Raw genomic sequence first — 22,459 nt, forward strand, 5'->3', positions numbered from 1 at the left:
ATAAGATTGAATTATACACTCATTAGGGAGATGAAGTCAAAAGTTTTAAAAGCCTTGTCATGACTTTTTCTTTTTGTTGGATTCTCCCCCTTTGCGTTTAATTTGTCACGCCCAGTGGATTCATTCTGCTGGGCTTCCTGGGGTTGTGATCCTCATTGTCTTTTCCTAGGGTATTGTCTAAAATGTTTTGGCGTGCCGGTTTGGTATTCATGAAGTTCCTGAGGTGTTCTTTATCATGAAAGTATCTTATTTCTCCATCAATTTTGGAAGAAAGTTTTGCAGGGTACATCAATCTGGGTTGGAGGCTGTTTTCCTTTAGAGCTTGCCGTATGTCACTCCAAGCTCTTCTTGCCTTTAGGGTTTGCATTGAGAAGTCTGTTGTGATTTTCACGGGCTTTCCTTTATATGTGATTTGTTTCTTTTCTCTCACTGCTTGTAGAATTTTATTCTTCTGTTGGATTTCTGGAATCCTAACTATTATATGCCTATGTGTAGATTTTTTTTGATTAAGGCTAGCTGGAGTCCTATATGCCTTACTTATATCTGTATGTCAAGTTCTTTTCCCTGCTTGGGAAGTTTTCTGCCATCACTTCTGTGAAGAGTATTTTTATGTCATCTGCACTCTCTCCTCTTTCTTCATTGACTCCAATCAGTCTTATGTTATTCTTCTTTGCATTGTCTAGCAGCTGCTGGACTGATTTCTCATGTTCCCTTACAATTTTAAGGCAATTTTTCTTTTCTTCCTCACTAATTGCAATCTTATCTTCTATATCTGAGATTCTACCCTCACATTGGTTCATTCTGCTGCGCAGACTTTCGATGGAGTTTTTATTCTCTTGGAAATCTGTTTGTATCTGTTTTATGGATTCCATTTGTTTCCTATGTTGGGATTCCATCATGTTCCTCAGATTCTCTATTTTTTTATCTGTGTCCTCTCTAGATTTATTAATCATGTCTTGCACCATGAGCAAAATCTTTGCTGTTATCTGAGTAATTATTTCTGATTTCATTTTTCCCAGATCCTCTTTTGTTGCCAGTTCAGAGTGTCCAGGTGGTTTAGTATCAGAGTGTTCCCTCACTTTTCCCTTTGGGGTTGCTGTAGGTGATCCAGAAGTCTGTTTTTGAGCCTTGTTTATGTGTCTTCTCATTTCCACGGGGTGGGGGGTGCTTCTGGCACCCCCCGCAGCTCACCTTCTCTGCCCTCAGAGCTTGGGATGGCAGTGGGGAAGCTTCCTTCCGGGTGCTGGGACTGGCTCAGCTTCTCTGCCCTAGGAGCCTGGGATGGAGGTGGGGAGATTCCTTCTGGGTGCTGGGACCAGCTCAGCTTCTCTGCCCTAGGAGCCTGGGATAGAGGCGGGGAGCTCTTTCCTTTTTTTGATAAGGTTGGCTAAGTGTCAATTTTATTCTTTCAAAGAGCCAACTCTTTGCTTCTCTTATTTTGTTGTATCATTCTCTTAGTGTCCACTGAATTGATTTCTGGTCTGATGTTTATAGTTTCAGTCCTTGTATATTTATGCTTATCCTGGTCTTCTTTTTCTAGAAGCTTGAGGTTCAGCATCAAGTTGTTTATTCGAGCTCGCTCTATTTTCCTAATATGAGTATTCAATGCTATGAATTTCCCTTGTAAGATTGCTTTCATTGTGTCCCATAGATTCTGATATGTTGTACTGTCACTGTCATTTAATTGTAGAAACTGCCTGATTTCTTCTTTAATTTCCTCTATGATCCATTGGTTGTTCAGGAATGTGTTGTTCCATTTCCAGGTGTTTATGAAATTCTTGCGATTTCTTGTGCTACTGATCTCCAATTTCATTGCACTATGGTCTGATAATATAAAAGGGACAACTTCAACTCCTTTGCACTTACTTAAACATGTTCTACAAGAAGTATGTGCTCTATTTTGGAGAATGGCCCATGTGCAACAGAAAAGAAAGTGTATTCTGATTTTGTGGGGTGGAAGACTCTGTAAACATCTGTTAAGTTCATTTGTTCAAGAATTGAGTTCTAGTATTTCACTTTTTATTTTCTGCTTAGTTGATCTATCTGTTTGTGACAGTGTGGTATTGAGGTCCCCCACCACTATTGTATTAGTGGTACTACTGCTCATTTGATTTTTCATGTCCACTAGTATTTGTTTTATATAGTTGGCCACACTAGTATTTGGTGCATATATATATTTATGATCATCATCTTTTCCTCTTGGTTTTTTCCCTTGACAAGGATTTAGTGTCCTTCTTTGTCTCTATTATAGCAGTGTTGGTTTGAAATCCATTTCATCTGCAAAGAGGATAGGTACTCCTGCTGTTTTGGGGGTGCCTGTCACATGGAGTATTGTTTTTCACCCTTTAATTTTCATTCTGTGAGTTTCTTTTGGAACTGTATTTCTTGTATGCAGCATATTGTTGGATCTTGCTTATTGACCCATACTGCCAGTCTATTTTTCTTGATTGGTGAATTGAGACCATTAACACTGATGGTTATAACTGATACATATTGACTTATCCTTGTCATAACTTTTTCTTTTTGTTGGATTCTTCCCCTTTGCATTTAATTTCTTGTTGTGCTTGACGGATTCATTCTGCTGGGCTTCCTGGGATTGTGATCCTCATTGTCCTTTCCTAGGATATTGTTCAAAATATTTTGTAGTGACGGTTTGGTATTCGTGAAGTTCCTCAGATGCTCTTTGTCATGAAAGTATCTTATTTCTCCATCAATTTTGGATTTCTCTTTTTTTGGTACCAGAGATAGAACTCGGGTCCTTGTACTTGCGCAGCAGACAGCGAAACCACTGAGCTAAATCCTTAGCATCTTCATCAATTTTGAAAGGTAGTTTTGCAGGGTACATATATCTGGATTGGAGATTGTTTTCCTTTAGGGCTTGAACTACGTCACTCCAGGCTCTTCTTGTCTTGAGGGTTTGTGTTGAGAAGTCTGCTGTGATTCTGATGGGCTTCCCTTTGTATGTGACTTATTTCTTTTCTCTAACTGCTTGTAGAATTTTGTTTTTCTGTTGGGTTTCTGGAATCTTTTTTTTGGTACCGGAGATTGAACTCAGGACCTTCCTCTTGCGAGGCAGGCACAGTGCCATTGAGCTAAATCCCTGGCCCAGTTTCTGAAATCTTGACTATTATATCCCTATGTATAGATTTTTTTTTTTTTTGATCAAGGCTAGTTGGAGTCCTATATGCCTCACTTATCTGTACGTCAATTTCTTTTCCCCTGCTTGGGAAGTTTTCTGCCATTACTTTTGTGAACAGTTTTTTTATGTCATCTGTACTCCTTCCTGTTTCTTCATTGACTCCAAGCAGTCTTATATTATTCTTGTTTGCATCATCTAGCAGCTGCTGGATTGACTTCTCATGGTCCCTTACTGTTTTAAAGAAATTTTTCATTTCCTGGTTACTAATTGCAATCCTGTCTTCAATATCTGATATTCTGTCCTCACATTGGTTCATTCTGCTGCATAAACTATCAATGGAGTTTTTAATCTCCTGGAACTCTGTTTTCATCTGTTTTATGGATTCCATTTGTTTTCTATGTTGGGATTCCATCACGTTCCTCAGCTCCTCTATTTTTTTATCTGTATCTGCTCTAGAGTTATTAATCATGTCTTGTACTATGGACACAATCTCTGTTGTTATCTGAGAAATTACTTCTGATTTAATTTTTTCTGGATCCTTTTTCATTGCCAGTTTAGGGAGTCCAGGTAGTTGAGTATCAGACTGTTCCATCTTGTTTCCCTTCAGGGTTTCTTTAAGTGATCTGGAAATCTGGTTTTGAGACTGTTTATGTGTCTTCTCATTTCAACAGATGCAGCCTGCTGCACCTTTGTTGAGGCAACTTTTTGTTCACTCATGGTCTTCAATTCTCAGCAAGCCACCAAGCAGCCTCTTCTCTGCTGCTCATCACTGTGCCAATTCCTGGGTTCAGAATAGTGGCCTTCTGGATCCCTGAGTTGCCTTGTTGTCTGGGTGGGTTTCCTGCTGGGGCCTGTGCACACTTGGGATGGTATCTGGGCATGCCTATGGCTGGGCCTATACCCCTACATAGTTACTGTCTGGGAGGGCCTTTGGCTGGGGGCTTTGCACCCTTGTTGCTGCTGAATGGGCTTTTGGTGGGGGTCTGCACACACTTACTGATGTTATCTGGGCAGGCCTCTGGCTGTTTCTTGTGCACATGTGCAGCTCTTTTCCAGGTGGGCCTTTGCTAGCCCTGTAGGTCAGAGCTGCTGGGGTTGGGGCAGGGCCCTGGCTAGGACCTGCCCACAACTGTGCCACTCTGGTCACCGCAGGCTTCTCACCGGGATCTCGGCTCACTTATGGTTGGAATTGGGGCCAACCTCTGCCTCTCAATGTATTTTTAATCCTTATTTCTTAGTATTATAAGAAATCATTTCTTTTGTAAAGAAATATTTTTCTGGGCCAGGGATTTGGGTCAGTGGTTTCGCCGCCTGCTGCACAAGCGCAAGGACCCAAGTTCGATCTCTGGTACCAAAAAAAAAAAAGAAATATTTTTCTAAACTTCAAAACTCTTTCAATTTTTATTTCTTCAACTAATTTTACAGAAAATTAAATTTAACATTTTAATAAAAATGGCACATGTAGCACAGTCCTATTTCTAAAATATTTTTTCTATTTCTATGTATCCTTCTAGTTATTAATCTCATGAAATTTTGAAGAAATCACCTAAGATTAACAGTAATCATTTCTGGAAGATTCAATTTGGATAGAATGTTTGCTTTTTTTCTTCATGTACAGACAGTTACCATATCAAATGGCAACTGCTCCCTTTGGAGGAATATTTATTCATGTTCCTGCAGGGCCTTTAACAAGGGATTTAGTCTTCCTTCAAACAAATGAGTCCTGAACTGTGACTTGATTTACGTCTGGAAACATGGTGAAGAATGATGATTTTCCCACTGAAGTGGAAAGATATCTAAAGTATAATCAACAACTCTGGACTTTTTCTTGATGTTGTAGCAGCCAAGTAGTACTCATTGGCTCTTTATCTAACTTATCTCTCAGAACACCGTATTTTATTCATTATCATCACAGATCCCTGCAGGACAAGACAGCCTGATTGCCAGTCTAACTTTGTTGTCATGACAGTAATCATTTCTGCCTTCTTTCAGACAGTGAGTGCCCATGTGGTGCTTGCTCTTTTGGGACCCTCCTAACCTGTTGAAAGTAGGCAGTCCAGTTCCATAGCAGCCTCTTCTACTGCTGGCCTACCATAGAGCTGCTCAGTGGCATCTGTTTCCCCAACCACCAGGGTGTGGCTTGCACTGTAATGAAGTAGAATCCTCTAGTGACTCCCATGGGGTGAGTTTTGTAGTTTAAAGTAATAAGACCACTCTCATAGACTCATTTTCCTGAATACTTTTGACTCTTCCTTGGTATTATGCCAAGGCAGGTCTCAATCTCCACTTCAGAATAATGTGACTAGAGTGGCAGTGAAGATTACCGTGGAAAGTCACAAACTATTATAAATGTGCTACAATTTTTAAAAAGATGAATGAAGGACAGTTGAAACACTGTGAATTCTACCAAAACTTATATTGCATCAGACTAATAGTTAAAGGGATATTTGGCCTTAAAATATTAGCCATTTAGAAATAGGGATTTTTCCATAGGTTTTATCAGATAACTCTTCAATATTATCCGACATCCTGATCAAGAGCTTGTTATGGGAAGCTTTTATTTCTTGGTTGTGAAATTTACTCATCAATTTACTACTTTTATAGATGAGCATTAAGATCCACACTAAAAAATAGGTATACCAGGCTCTTTAATGAGATAGAGATCTAATATCATCCAGTATGCATCTGAGCAATTTGCATTCACAAAATAGCACACCTAAAATGTTAAAATAAGTTATTAAACTCCAGAGCTCCTTCGGTGCAGTAGGACAAGGTCTACTCTAAAGTTAGAACTCTTTCACTACACTGATCTTATATCTTTACAAAAAGATTTTGGAATCTTTTTTAAAAATTTCAGTTATATGTTATATAGTAAAATGTGCTATTGGACATCAATTAAGTGAGAAATAATGACTATGTCCCTTAAAGATAAATTAGCACATATATAATCTGCTCCAGGTCTTTGGAGTCGTAGTAAAAGTACATTTATCACAGAATATGCTACAACATGGTCAGATTTTCTGACATCTTAAAAGAAGCCTGCACAAAAATAGTAAAAAGCAGCTGGTGTATCAAGAGCGGAAACACGTGTCATCTGTGAGTGGCCGTGTGGCTCCAGGATTCAATGTTTGATATAAGAAAAACATCCATCTATGAAATCTGTCTATCAGTAGGTCAGGTAAGCCGTGCAATTTCTGTTTATTTAAAAGTTTAATATGTATTGGTGTGGTAACTGCTATTAGAGATGATACAGAGGCCTGTCGACACACACCACTTCATTCCTTTCTCTCTCCAACCAGCAATCATTAGGAACAAATCCTGAAGAAGCCCCTGAAGCTCAGGATACACTGATAAGTACAGACTGGAAACACTACACTGATTACCAAGTTGATAATCAAAGCAAGTGCTGGAAGTAAGTACTACCATCTGTGGGTGTCTTTCCCATTTAACACTTCAAAATATTCATGAGGCACCTGCAGGTAATGAGTGACAATAATTACCCTGAGCTTTTAAAGCTTTCTGAAAAAATAGCTATTATGTTCTCTGTTTATCTGTCAAGTCTCAGGCAAACTCAGAAATGCTTTTTCTTTTTCTCAAGGCTTCAATAATGGTCAAATGCAGTCACACATATTAAGAAAATTAATTAAGAGGGCCAGGGATTTGGCTCAGTGGTTCTGCCGCCTGCCTCGCAAGTGCAAGGACTCGAGTTCGATCCCCAGTACCAAAAAAAAAAAAAAGAAAGAAAGAAAATTAAGAATTCACCTTTATAGACGAAGTTCACATTTCTTGGGAAAATACCTTAACTATATTTTAATGTCTGTTTCTCTAAAACATTCAGTTGTTGATAAAATATGCATTTGCCTTAACCTAGTACATCATCACTGCTTTTCAGTGAATATAAAATTTAACAATCATCTCAATTTGCCAGCTAGTATGGAATTTAGAAAGACAAAGAGATCAATTAGCTCATAGACTCCTTCCTCACCTACCACAGTAATAGGTAAATAATTACTCATTATTTTGAATGGAACAATGCAGCATTCAGGAACAAAAAATAAATAAATAAATGAAATCACACGCAGTTGAAAGAGAGCTTCTTAATCTTCCTCAGCACCAAATTCACTTGTCTATCTACATAGTCCCTGACTCTGCTCTAGCTTAAATGGCTGGCTGGCTTTGCTGGTAGCTCAGACAAGTCCTTCCACCTGAGCAGTGGATTCTCATCCCCTCTTGCCAAATGAAGCAGGATACTCTCAGCATCATCACTCTCAGTATCATCAATATTTTCTGCTCCTTTGGATCATCTCATTAACAACCATGTGTTTTACTGCAGCTGATTAAAAGAAGCTTTCCCTTGACCCCGGCTACCCCTCCAGCCAACACTCCATTCTCTGCTCCTCTATCATTTAAAATTTCCTCAAAAGTCTTGCTCATATCCCATTCTCTCTCCATCCATATCATTCAGGTTTTCGCTCCCACACCCTACTGAAACTGGTCATGTCCAGGTGGCTAAAGACCTTGCCAAATCCAATAGTAAGATCTCAGTCCCTGCCTAACTTCCCTTTTTGGCAACACCTGAAACAAGTGCTCACTTCCTCCTTCCCGAAATACCTACTGCATGTGGCTTACACTTAGATTTCCCCTTACCTCACTGGCTGCTCTTTCTGCATCTCTTTTATTGCTTCCTCTTTCTCTTTCCCATCTCTAATTGTTAGTGTGCCCCTGGGCTCACTGCTGGGACTTCCTGTCTTGACTATTCCTGTATCAGTGTCTGTCACCACCATTCACTTTACTGCTCAGCTGGAAAACTCTGAGCTCATCTGAGATCCTTTTTGGCCTCTCACTTCATTTCACATCCACTGACAAGTCCTGCTGAAAAATATATCCCCAATCTGACCACCTCCAATCACTCTGCAGCTTCTAGCTCAGTCCTAGTCCCAGCCATGTCTCCAAATGAGCTTCCCTGATTCCTCCTCTCCTGCCTCCACTACAATCAATGCTCCACACAGCAGCCAGAGAGGTCCATTTAGATACAAACCAGATCTTGCTAAAATGCTTCCCTGGGTTCCCATAGTACTAGGAATGAAACACAAGTTTGACACCAAAGTCAGTACCCGCTGCTATGATCTGCCCTCTGCTTGACCTCTGCACCTCCTATCCTCTCACCAGCCCTCTCCCCTCCATCCCCAACAACTGTGGTCCTTGCTCTTCCCTCTGCCTGGAATGCCCTTACCTCACCTCAGGTTTTTGTATATTTTCCTTCTTCACTTCCATTAGATCTTTATTAAAATACCACACTTCAGTAGAGCCCCCCACTGACAACTTATCTAAAATAACACCTTAGATAAAATAACTTTATATGAAATTGACCATTGTATTAGCCTGCTTTTTCTTCATAGCAAATATCACCTTGCTTTACCTTGGCTTAGATTTTGGTAGAAAGCTTCTTTACTTTCACATCCCAAGCACCTGGAACAATGTTTAGCACAAAGAAGTTGCTCTATAAACACGTGTAAATGAATTAAGAAGCCATTATTTTCACTTTTGTATTTTTAATGTATCGCCAATGGGAATAATGAGTTAGTCATACTGCTATCATGGAAAAAAAATAAATGAAGTATGTCTAAAACTAAACAAATACCCTTCCCACAACAGTTCCAGAAAAAAAGCTGCCTTTGTCTTTTGCTCCCTTAATTCCCATTCTAGATGAAAAAAAATCTCAGGGAAAAAGAAAATAAAAAAGAAAGCCCTGTCTCCATTGTTTTGAAATAAGCATCAGTGTCTGTTCTATGATTCCAGGCTTCAAACACCAGCTCTGGACCAGAGACTCCAACTCTGTAGCTTCAGTACCTGGGTCTCTAATTCTGCCAACTTAACAGTTAGGAAGTGGGACCAATGTATGACTTGTAGCCATAGCTGAATTTCTTAGTTAGGTGGTTATTACAAGAAATAATTTGAGAGCATATTAGGTTAGGGATTACGACAGTCTTGATCACCACTGAGGAGCAGCATGACTGATCTACATATATATATATATATATATACACACACACACACACACACACACACACACACACACAGTTGAGGCTCTAAACTATTTAATACAAACTTAAAAAGGAAAGCCAAGTAAAAGAAGACTTTTGACGAGTATGATAAGGCTAGCAAGAAAAACAAGACAGAATAAAAGCCACATACTACGTATTAATAAATTATACACACCTAGAAATTAATAAATCATATGAAAATCCATTTCAAAGAGATTTTCAGGAGTCACACAAATTCATAGTCATTAACAACACCTGGGGCCTCAATACTGAAGAGAAACAGTTTTACAAAGTTTTTCTAGTCAGATCAGTCTTGTCACCACCAAAATAACTGCCAACAATTCCCACTCTCACAGCTCTCCTGTCCTTGAATTCCCCCAGCCTCAGGAAATGAGCTTGTCTCTTATCTCACAAGAAAAGCCTTCAGTAATAAGTGGTTCTCATGGTCTATGGCCACTCTGCAAATCTCCACTTCCATGCATCTGTCCTGCCCTTCTCTCTTCTCCCCTCCTCCACCTGTGATGAGAATCCTGCCTATACATCTCCACCTTCTTGAGACCCTGCGCCAGTACCTTTCTTGTTTCCTCTCTCTCTCGTTTTCTCCTGTTTCCTATTCCAGTGTACAATATAACCTCATTAAAAAGAGAACTATTAAGGGAGGGCAGGGGAATGGGGAAAAAATAAGAAACAAGATATATCATGTAAAGGTCCCAATGATGAAAGTAACTGTATTGTATACCTAAAATGTACCAATAAACTTAATAGAAAAAGAAAGAGAACTATTTACAAAGGAAAGGATTAGGAATAACAAAATGCTGTTTGCCTTTTAAATATCTCAACAATCTTAACTTGAAATTTCCCATTTGCTTATCGTGCATAATTGCTATTTTGTCTTTCCCACTGTCTTCCTTACCACAATATTTTGTTTCAAATAATGGTAGCTTTTTTTTTCTAATTACTAGGAATAAGCATTATTTTCTTCTGGAGAATCTGACCACTTGTTTATCTGCTAAACTACATTTCTCTTTAAAGGCTTTTTAGTCAAAAGAGAAGATATGAAGTATAAGATTAAAGAATGATATAATGGGATTGCCAGAAAAAATTTCCATAGTTCAGGAAATCCTAGCATGCCTGGTTAGTTGTTTATTTCCAACATGAATGAGGTTTGTGAAAAGACAATTAGAATTGTCTTTTTGTTCCAATTGGTTATTCAGGAAAGAAACAGGAAATCTTGATGAAAGCCTGGGTTTTACAGGATGTTTCTGTGAGTATTTATCCCATGTGTTTGATGTTTTTCTTTCCATGTTGGTATGCTTTATGGCTGCATTTTGGCTGTGATATTCTAAAATACCACTTTGCTTTTTTCACTTCATTACATTTCCTGGTACAATGGCTTTCTACATGGGAAAGGACTCAGAAATTGTAACTGGAAGAGAAAACTGAGGCCTAGAATGTACAAGTCATTCTTTTCCTCTGAATGTCAACTACCTCATTATAAAATGTAAGGATTAGACTGAATAAGTACTTTTAAAACTTGCTACCAAGGTACTCCCAGCAGCAGCGAAAATGAATAGTACCCCCAGGGGATCTGAGGGCCACCCTGATGCAGCCTCTGCAAGCTGGAAGTTTCCTTGAAATGTCCTATTTTATCTTAAAAATTCATGCAAGCTTTGCATTTTATAAAACAGTAAAGTCTATATTTGTTTTAATATGAACATTACCTTAGTAGTAAAAGTACTTGCATCCTCACAAAATAGTCAAGTGAATCCAACACTCAGGGAAACGCAGCCTCATGCACACCCCATTTGCTCACTATCCCAGGGTTGCCTTACCCCTGTCAGAGAAGTAAGATGGTCAGCGTCTAAACCCGTTCCTGATAGAAATTCTACAATCAGATTTACAATTTTATCTTTTAGAGAAAGGTAAGACATAATGGAAAAGCTGTCACGCCTGCATTTGATTGGCAACCAAAAAAGTAGGCAGAATCCTTCATATGAGGAGATCCAGCTCATCAGGTATGTAAGGAAAGAGTGAGTGGCAGAATGAGAGAAGCCTCTTTCTATCAAGGGAGGGGTTGAGAATCTAACCCAGCCACTGAGCAGCAAGTTGAAGCACCTTGGTTTTGGAAGAGCCCTTAGTGGTATGACATACCCTGAACAAGAAGCATCCATCCACAACACTCCTGACAGGTACTTCAACATCCTCACATTAGGAAACTTACTTTCTCACAAGACAACTAGTTCTTTAAGAAAGAACTACTTTGAAATAGTTTAAAATATTCCTCATGGTACCATACATACACAGGCTCAATTTGCCCTAGGACTCCATGGAATTGTGTTTAGAGTTTAGACTAAAAGCATGGCTGAGTCTCAGGATCTGATTCCACTACCTATGGTGAGTGCAGGACAATAGTCCAGTTATTTACCTGGAGGTGCTTCATTTTTATAACTACAAACTGGGAATAATAAAGACCAATACCTACCTCACAAAAGTAGCGTGAAGATGGAAAGTGACTGACCAATGTAATCCATGTAGAGCAGTGTCACAGTTTGTGTCTAGATGTCCTCCACAAAGCTTCATGTAGTCATAAGTGGGGCTTTACAGAGATGGCTGGATCTAGAGTGTGAAACTCTGATATTTACTCATGGTGCAGTGCTAGGATTAAGGGCGGGTAGCCTGGCTAAGAGATAAGGGACAGAAAGAGGCTTGTTGTAGCTCTCTTGCTTGCTTTTGCTGTCTTCTGCCCGCCATGAACTATTGCTCCTCTGCAATGGTCCCCCTGCCATGCCACTCTGCCTTGGAGTCAGTCAATTATAAACCGAAACCTCTACAAACCGTGAGCTAAATAAATCTTTCCTCCCTTAATCTGTGGGTGTGAGGTATTTTGTCTCAGCAATGAGAAAAGTAACAAAACAAAATTTGGTACAATGAATAGAGTTGTTGCTGTGACTGTACCTGACCATGTGTTAGGAGCCTTTGGAATTGGCTTGTGGAGAAGAATTTAGAAAGATTCAGAGATGCTAGCTGAAAAATCAGCCCTGGAAAGCTTTAAGTTGTATTTGATGGGAGATTCTGGTCAGAGTTCAGAAGACCAGAATGCTGACAGAAATAATGCTGGTAGAGACCAGGATCAGGAGGTTTCTTCTGGGAAAAAGGACTGAATTGGTTGTTAGACTCCAGACAATGTGTGTTATGTATTGGCAGAAAGTGTGTCTGCATTTTGCTCATGTCCAGAGTCTTTGCCTGAGACTGAGAATAAGGAAGGGAGACTAATTAATCTTGCAGAAGAAATTTCAAGGCAGTCTAATGTTGAGGCCATCACACAGTTACTGTTGGGGGCTTTTAGTTAGATTTATGTTGAGAATCAAGAGCAAAAAGTCCAGCAGAACAATTTAAAATGTTTTGAGTTTGGCCAGAAAGGAAGCTCCAGGAAAGTTGTGTCTGAAAGATGAAACAGGAAAAATTTGTCAGAGAAAAGACTAGCAAGAAAAATTCAAGTATTTCAGAAGAACACATCACAAGAACCAGCAGGACTCCAGCCTTTGCAGCCTCAGAGTGAAAGACTTTGCTTTGAGAAGAAAGCCCCAGAACATCATGTTTCAGAATGGCGGTGGCCTAGAAAATTTGTTCCTTGGGTTTGGGTTCAGAGTGCTCAGTGATTCAAGCACTTGACCCCTACAAACAAGAGAGAAGGAAGCCTGGCTACTGCTCCAGTTGGCAGCAGACCCTGGCCTCATCCACATGGTACTAGTCTTAGGTGCATGCAGAATATAAGTTGTGGGGTAAGGAAACCTTCCACTCAGATTTCAGAAGGCCTAGGAGGCCAGGCAGTGTGCCCAAGAGGACACTGTATAAGCCATGAGTGTGAAGCCAAAGGTGCAGTGGAGACTCCAGAAGTTTGGAAAAGCCAGGAACATGAATCATCTGAGGAAAACTGCAAGGAGGGAGCAGAGCTGGCACAAGAGGGAAGCCCTGGGAGCTGAACCAAAGGCAGTGCCATAGGGGTAGAGTCACTCAAGCCCTTTGGAGTTCATATTTTGCCACAGATTGCTCGGGATGCTAGACATGGAACTACAGGACTTAAAGTTTGCCCTGCTGGATTCTGGACTTGCTTTGGCCCTGTTCCTTTCTATTCCCCTATTTTTACCTTTTGGAATGGTAATGTTTATCTTATGCCAATGTATGTTGGAAGTGGCTCACAGCTAAGAGCTTGCTGTAAATCTCAGATGAGAACTGGACTTAGACTTTTCAGCAAAACTGAAACTGTTAGAACTTTGGAAACACCTGGAGATGAACTAATTGCCTTTTGCATAAAGGGAAGTGGATGAGCCTTTGGGGGGCAAGGGGCAGAATGTTATGGCTTGGGTCTAGATGTCCCCTCAAAGCTTTGTACAGTCATTGGTGGGGCTTTTCAAAGGTGGCTGGATCTAGAGTGTGTGACTCTGGTATTGATTCATGGCACAAAATGCAGGGATTAAGGGTGAAAGAATTAAGGGTGTTGAGTGCTACCCACCCTAGGGCAGATATCCTGGCTAAGACATAAGGGACAGAAAGAGGCTTGTTTCAGCTTTCTTGCTTGCTTTTGCTGTCTTCTGCCTGCCATGAACTGTTTCTCCTCTGCAATTCCCCTCTGCCATGCCACCCTGCCTTGCAGTCAGCCAAATATGAACTGAAACTTTTATAAACTGTGAGCTAAATAAATCTTTCCTCCCTTAACTTGTAGTTGTGAGGTGTTTTGTCTCAGCAACAAGAAAATTAACTAAGACAAGCACTGTATGGCCCAGAGTAGGTCCTGAGAACTATGGGCTATTAGGGTTATTGCAATATAGCCCAAATCCCATGTCTCCTGGAACACAGACCTTAAATACCCAATTCTCAATAATCTACTCTTCTCTTTGCAAAATAGCCTAGTCCTTTAAATAATTCAAGATTTTGCCATGTTCTGGAAGTTCTCTACTGAACATATTGAGTGTATCACTGTCCTCTTAAAACGTAAGGGTCAGAAACCACTTATTCCTTATGTTGCCCAAGAGGTAAACAAGACTAGGACCATACCTCTTACCTTGTTTTTCTTGTCTCATTCACTATACTCTTCCACACCACATCTCTTTTTTCCCATCATCTTTGCACCTCTCCCTCATAGTTTTGCAACTAATTTTCTAAACTAAAGCAGGGCATTTTATATCCAACTCCCATAAATATAATCTACTTAATTCCAGTCTGTTCGGAGCATCAGAAAACTGATTTTTTTCTTATTATACATATTAACCAATATCAGGAAACTTCTAAATCATCACCCAGTGACAGCCAGACACTTGAAAATCTCAATTCAGGTTGACATGAATCATTCAGAGATGGCCCTTTGAACTATCACTTAGCCACAAAAAGTACTGAAATCCAAATATTATTTTCCCATATTACCTTCATAGAGGATCTTGTCAAACAGCTCACTGCAGAACAGATATATTACATCTGCCCTTATTCTTTATCTACTAGCCCAGATACCCTTTTCAAAGAAGAAAATGAGCTTAATGTTTCATTTTTAGCATACTCATTCTGACTGGTAAGATACGACTATATACCATAACAATATTTATAATAAAAACTTGAAAGATTTAAAGCAGTCAGGTGGCACATTGTCCAAATTTATCATATTTTCTGCTGAAAACAACTAAAAGTTTATGTATTATCAAATTGATAAATACTCTCCTAAGATGTACTAGCTCACATAGCTGCATTTCCCTTCCTTAGTGAGTTATAGCCTGGGATCTTCATTTTCAGCACTGATTCTAATGGTCTGTAGATACAGGAAGAATGAAAACGGGTAAAATTCACATCAAGCTGAGATACCCTTGTGTTGCTTTATATTCCTATTATAACCCACATTTGTATTATCTGTTTTTCATGAAGAGAAAATGCAGATAAATTGATGTAATAGTATATAACTTCTATTAATATTATCAGTTCTTTAATGATTCATCAATTACCCTTACTGTGTTAAATATTTTTGACAAAGACAATACAAAGACCAAAGAGGTAAATTTTTATAAAAGCTATCATTCTGAGAAAAGCCTTTGAAGTTTAACATATTTCCAAATACATTTATATGAATGTATTTTTACAACAAAAGTGATATTTTCACAGTGTGAAAGTAAAGATTTACCCATTATTATGCCATCTAAAAATAATTAATATCATTGGTTGTATATTTCTGCCTGATTTTTGAAGTTAAAGATAATTGGGACTGACAAAATAAACTTTATTTTATGACTTGGAAGATACTATTAGTCCTTTCCAAAAAGGTTGCATTAGTTTATAATACCACCAGCAATATGTAGAAGTACCAATTTAACTAACTTTTTGCCAACTTTAGATGGTACATCATTTTTAAAGCTATTTTGCACTGTTATTAACACCAACACTGAAGATGTTTCTACATGTTTGGTTATTCAATTAATGTCTTGCCTGTTTCTTTCTTTGACAGATCATTTATTGAGATATTAAAGATTTTCTTATGACTCATACTACTTATTTATCTTCTTTTTTTTTTTTTTGCAGTACTGGGGATTGAACTCAGGACTTTGTGCTTGCGAGGCAGGCACGGCGCCACTGAGCTAAATCCCTGGCCCAATTTATCTTCTAATTACTTGTATTTATTATAAATTTATTAATTTAATAAAGAGAGTGGCCATTTGCCTAACATATTTGCTACAGGTATTATTTCCTAATTTTTACTTAGTAAAATATGTTTAAGTTTTCTTTGGTGGTTTTTCTTATCATGTCCAACTTTGAAAAGAGAAAGTTGTGCCAAAACTATCAAAACATACACACAAATTGGCTTTATTTGTAGCATATTCATCCTGACTTGCTGAGATGAGTACCGAAGTCTGTTGGCTACATTTGGTTATAAATCTGTCATCAAAATATAAACACCAGTTTTAAAACACTCGAAAAGGACTCTTCGACTCCTTATGCTCACCCCATAATATAATATCTTTGGATTAGTATTTGGTTAAATAATTTTACCTTTTGTTTTCCTCTTTTCTTTTCTTCACAATTTACTTAGAGGAGCTGAAATTTTTCTTCTTTTCATTAGTGCTTCTAATATTGCTTTCCATTTCAAAATTATGTCAAGAATACCTTGTAACTACAGAACAAAGTAAGTCTCACTCCTTACCCTTCTTTAGTATTCTTATTTATATATGATTATTACTTCTGTTTCTCTCTTATCCCTTCACTCCCCAAACCCAGGATCTACCTATTCATATGATTTTCTATACCTGATTTCTAAAGTTTTTTTCCCAAGAAATCTCATTCAGTATTAAAGTTGCAGAGAACATCCTCAACTACTCTTTAAAGTATATTTCAGTATAATTATGCATTATTAAATTGGCATGTATTAGAATGACTTTCTGTTACCATCATATATTAATCAAAACTTAACTGCTTCATTCTTCCATTACACCATTTTTCTTTAAAGAACCTAACTCCATTGCACTGGCTTTTGCAGTTAAAAAAAATCTGAAGATACCCATATTTTGGCACCTTTGAAAATAATTTGCTAATGTTTTATCTTCTCTGTCTTGTTTTCACTTTTAGCCTTCTCATCTTTTGAATATTTTTATGTAAATAATATAAAGTGTTTGAATTCATTTTCCATTTCACTAGTCAAAATTTATTACCCACATACAATGCTATAGAGTATAATTGTATTGTATTATTTCTTCCCATTTATAACTTTAATGTTTTAATTATCCAAGTAATGTATGAAACATATTCCCCAGGAAATTTCAAGTAAGTATTTAGGACAAAAAAATGAAAGCATCAATTTATTATACCCCTAACTTATAATTCTATGCCTGTGTCATAGACATGTGCAATATTCCAAAATTGTATTTTACTGAATATACATATCTAACTATATTATATGGACACATATTTTAATTTTACATAAATGGGGTTCTGAGATGTGCTTTATCCCCCTATCAATATATCTAATAAATATGCATATGCTGGCACCTACACTTATCAATTTTTCATAGAAGCACACAATATTCCCTAGTGCAGATTTAGCATGATTTAATTTGCTTTATTTACAACTTTTTTCATTACTCCAAATAATTCTCCACAAACACATGTAAACATATATCTTTTTGCACATGTGTAAGTATTCCTACAGTTCCAAGAAATGAAATTTTTGGCTGGGTGCAGTGACTCATGGCTGTAAAGCCAGCACTCTGGGAGGAGGAGACAGGAGAACCACAAGTTAAAGTCCAGTGTGGGCAACTTAATCATCTAGTGAGACCCTGTCTCAAAATAAAACACAAAAAGAGTTGGGGATGTACCTCAGGGTTCATGTCTTAGTACCCACCCCCATAAAAGAATGTAATTATTATGTATCACATATACTGATAAAAAACAACACTAAAAATATTATATGAATTAAATTTTTGAATCAATAATATGTGCGTGTATGTGTGCGTGTGTGTGTGTACATGTGTGAGTTCCCTTCCTACTTCTGTAGTGGCCACAACTCTTAACCATTTCTGTTCTCTTTTTGATACTTATTTCCATATTTTTACATGATACACTGCATAGCTCTTTCTTATTTTATGAGACCTAGACATCATTCATGGCTTTCTGCTACAACAAATGAAAATTTAACTCATTCACATTCCTTCACTTTCTCTTTCACTCTTTGCTGTATAGTTTCATCAGTTTTCTCGTTACTCGAGTGTTCAACTCTGTAACTTCAAATAATATACTAAAACCTTCATGTTTTATTTCATTACAATGGGCACCAACATAGGTCCCACTTCACAATATTAACACTGCAGTGTTCTCAGCCCTCTTCATCTTCCATCCTTTCTTCCACTTCCATACCTGTCACCTTTTCCTCTACTATTTCAATAGCAAATTCGATATCATTTATGCCCTGTCCTGTAACCAGAAACTAGTTTTGAAAGTTGAACACCCATAAATGTCATGTATTTATGATTATGTACATATTGCTCAACGAAGAATCTTATTTTGCTATGACTAAATTTCCTTCTTTACACTCCTAGATGAAGTTGATTATTGTCATGGGCAAATGTGACCTATTATTGCTAGTTTACTAACTACATAAGATAAGTCTGAAATTTTGCATAAAATCATATGTATTTTAAACTGTGACAACTCATTTAAAAAATTGATTTCAGAAACCAAGAGTTGGCCAAACAAAACAAAACTGACTTCCAATCAGCCAGTTTACCACATTTATGTTTAGGGTTTTCCCTTTGTCCTTTGTCAAAAACTCCGCAGAGATTTACCTATTAAGTCTCTTCTCCTTCAACTCTAAAAATCTCTTGAGTTATTTCCTTGTAATTTCTTTTATTTTTATTTCTCTGTTCTCTCTTGGACTTCTATATGGAGGGCCATGTTCATCTTCCCTGTATGATTTGCTTCTCCTCTTACCTATCCTATTTCTCTGCTTTTTGTTCTGTTTTCTGAGAGACTGCATCAACTTTGTTTTTGATTAAGTTAAAAACAATATAGCTCAGTAAGTAAGTGAGCAGGGACCTAGATGCAGAAAGCCTCCGTTTACATCATGGCTTTGTCAGTAAGGAGTGTAACCTTGGCCAAATAATTTATATTTTTTGTGCATTGTTTTCCTTAAGTGTTAATGAACATAATAATATACTACTATTATGAGGAATAATAATAGACCCCTCTTGTTCTTCTGTGTTATAGTTCATTGATTTTTGCTCATATTATGTTTCCCTTCTGCTTGTTTTAACTTGCTTGTCTTTTAACAGTTTCCTAAGCTAGACACATAAATCACTTAGAAATTGGGTTTGTTTTTTTTTTTGGTACCGAGGATGGAACTCAGGACCTTGCACTTGGCAAGGCAGGCAGCGGAACCACTGAGCTAAATCCTCGGCCCTTTAAATCAACCTTTTTTGTTTCTAATGCAACTAACTACATAATGCTATTTCCCTAAAAGTACTTTTTCTACATCTCATGAGTTTTGACGTGATGTTTTCATTTTCTTTCTCTCTTTTTTATAATTTTTAGTGGATGCTGGGGATGGAAGCCAGGGCCTCATGGATGCTAAGCACATACCTCACAACTGAGCTATACCTCCAGTCCCTGTGTTTTCATCTTCATTCAGTTCAAATATTTTATTATCTTCATAGTAATTTTCATGCTTGTATTTTAAAATAATAGTAAGCAAGAGTTAGCAAAACATATCTTTTATATGTACAATTATTTTACTACTATTAAAAATCTTTTCATCAAAATTGTTCATTCATCTTCAGGTATCAGAGAAACATCATATAGATCAGATCACAAAAGACAAAGAGTACCAGAGATATCAGAAATTTGACTCCTCTTAACACCCTACACTATATAAATTGTAACTTTTCTCAAGCCATTTCACCACCTAGAACTAATAATACAGAGTCATCTGAGCCACATTTAAAAAAAATTAACACACAACCAGAGGTTGTAACTGGTATTTGGTTTCACTGATAATCACATTAAGGACATTGAAATCTACCTTCTAATATACAGATACTAGGCTTCTATTAATCTTTTTTAAAATTTAATTTTACTGATACACTTTTGATAGTCATGATGGTCATATTCATCATGGGGAATTTGTACCTTTATATAATCTATGTTGATTCTTCTTTTTTCCCCCATTCTTCTCCCTTCCCTTCAACCCTTCTTCCTTTCCTTATTTACAAAAGCTTTGCTTCCATTTTTCCTTCTATCCTCTTTTTATTCCTTTTTACATTCTTCCTTTCCCTTCCCCTGATTCCCATTTCCATTTGAACATTTTCTTCCTACTTCCCAATATCTAGCCTCTATTTTGGTCCTTATTTACCCTTTGGGTTTCTCACACAAGAGAAACAATGTGATATTTAAACATGTGTGCCTCATTTATTTCACTTAAAAGTATGGTCTCAAGATGTATCCATTTACTTAAAAATTTCTCAAGTTTATCCTCCTTTATAGGCTTCTAAATGAGTCAGTTCAACAACACTCATGGTGTTTCTATTCTGAACTCACAGAAGTAATGTAATAAAAGTTGAAAGAAATGTAAGAGGAAGTTTCTGTTCTCTTGTAGACTACTCCTTTTTGGATAAAAACAGCCCTGTACAATGCCTCAGTCTATAGTACAAGAACAGATTAAGTGCACAAAAAATGAGATAATAGATGCTGTAATTTCAGAGAAAGAAACTGATGAGGACTGAAAAGGTCATGTAACATTGAATGGAAGAGTGAGCATGAGGTTGTCTGACAGAGTGGGCACCATTTGGCTATAAAGAACAAAGCAGGACTGTTAGCTGCTAACTATGAAGAAGACCAACTGACAAGCTTGTCTCTTCATAATTGTTTTATAAATAACCATCCCCATGAAAGTAACTCAGGCAAATATTTTTATCAACATTCTAGGATTAAAACAACAACAACCCTAAGGATGTTTATCAGATCAGATGTTCTTCTTACTGAATTCAATTGAGCCACTAATTGCTATCAATTAGTAAAGGAAATAAAATTCAGTGATCACAAGGGATTAATTAGTTTTTTTATGTAGTACCTGCTTAATGAGGCTTCAAATATAATAATTTAAACATTCTTATTTCAAAATTTAAAAAGTTCAAATGCCATCTTTAAAAAATTTTTTTCTTAACCTGAGTAAGCTAATTAATATTTTTCCAGACATCAAGGAAACAAATTAGATAAGTAAAAATTAATAATACTTAAATATTCTGGGAATAAATAGCACTATATAAAAAAACTTTTTAAAGAATTTAAATGTTTTAACTAAATAAGAGGCAAAGGACAGGGGACAAAATTTCTCCACAGCTGGAACCTTTCTCCTTACACCCTCGCTAACCTGCTCTTTACTGTCATTTTTGTTCCTTAAACATATCCAGCTTACTCTCTTCTCGGGATCCTTGGATTTACTTTTCACTCAGACTGGAATACTATCCCTCCACAGTCTCATGAATATTCTTTCCTGGTTTTTAGGACTCTCAGCACAAATGCCACAGCTTCCCTGACCACCTATCTAATGCTGGTAATCCCCCTCAGCCACATACACTCACACCCTCCACGTGGCAGTCCAATGTACACACCCTCATTTTTCTTCACAAATCACTGTGAAAAATTATTTCATTTTTTCTTCATGGGTTGACTGCCTATCAAAATGTAGACTCTGTGAGAACAGGAACCTTTCCTTTTTCCCTCAAAGACAGAGGTCTGAGTGTGTTCAAGATTCAGCTTCACCTGTAACCCGCTGCCATGGCCAAGGAAGGCATCGCCACTGGAGGTGTAATGGATGTCAATACGGCTTTACAAGAGGTGCTGAAGACAGCCCTCATCCATGATGGCCTATCATGTGGAATTCCCGAAGCTGCCAAAGCCTTAGACAGCACCAAGCCCATCTTTGTGGGCTTGCATCCATCTGTGATGAGCCTAGGTATGTAAAGTTACTGGAAGCCCTTTGTGCTGAGCACCAAATCAACCTAATTAAGACTGATGACAACAAGAAACTAGTAGAATGGGTATACCTGTGTAAAACTGACCAAGAGGGAAAACCCCGTAACATGGTTGGTCCCAGTTGTGTGATGGTTAAGGACTATGGCAAAGAATCTCAGGTCAAGGATGTCATCAAAGATACTCAAATGGAAGAAATAAATGAATAAAACTTTTTGCTCACTTAAAAAAAAAAAGAAAAGAAAACAGGAACCTTGTCTCTCCATCACTGTTCTTAGCAGTGTCACTAACAGTACCCAACACATAGTGAATACACAATACTGCTTCTTAAATAGGTAAGTAAATCAAACTAGTTCTCCTTCAGGAATAGAAAACTTCAACAATTGCAATAAATGTGTCAATTAAACATTCAGATTAACAAATTGTCTGAATAGGCTCCAGTGGAGTGCTAAAACAATGTTTCTGGATTTTATTAAAACCAATGTTATTTTAAGTACTTCAAATATATTCATAATAAAAGCTCTTAGTGATATTTTCACTATGCAGAGATTTTGTGATACAGATGTTTAAAGGAGAGATTATATGTGTTAAACATTAAATTATATCATTCATCAACAGAGAAGGCCAACCTGCTGTTCATATCGTTGTTTCACATCCTCTAGCTGCCATATGAACTCCTTTGACTGTTTCTCACGAAGGGATTTGGATCTTGTTAGATCTGCTTCCACTTTTTCCATCTACAAAATTTAAAAACTCAAGTTTTAAATCTTTTTAACAAAAATTA

The 22,459-nt window shown here is 37.5% G+C and overlaps 1 protein-coding gene and 1 pseudogene across 12 annotated transcripts in view; one reads left to right on the forward strand and one right to left on the reverse strand.

Moving 5' to 3' along the window:
• Cep112 (centrosomal protein 112) overlaps window positions 1-22,459 on the reverse strand; it is a 655,204-nt gene that overhangs the window by 388,897 nt on the left and 243,848 nt on the right. For all 12 annotated transcript variants that reach the window (XR_015450293.1, XR_015450294.1, XM_087208582.1 and 9 more), the window contains one exon: window positions 22,305-22,412. Coding sequence is in view for 10 of the 12 variants with exons in the window: in XM_087208582.1 (XP_087064708.1) it covers window positions 22,305-22,412 (108 nt within the window). In the remaining 2 variants the exon portion in view is untranslated. The remainder of the gene's footprint in view (window positions 1-22,304; window positions 22,413-22,459) is intronic.
• Window positions 21,428-21,986, forward strand: LOC106008199 (small ribosomal subunit protein eS12 pseudogene; annotated as a pseudogene).

This window comes from Heterocephalus glaber, unplaced genomic scaffold (assembly GCF_053883595.1).
Source record: "Heterocephalus glaber isolate CG9 unplaced genomic scaffold, H.glaber_assembly_v1.0 deba00000937, whole genome shotgun sequence".
In the NCBI taxonomy this organism is placed as follows: domain Eukaryota; kingdom Metazoa; phylum Chordata; class Mammalia; order Rodentia; family Bathyergidae; genus Heterocephalus; species Heterocephalus glaber.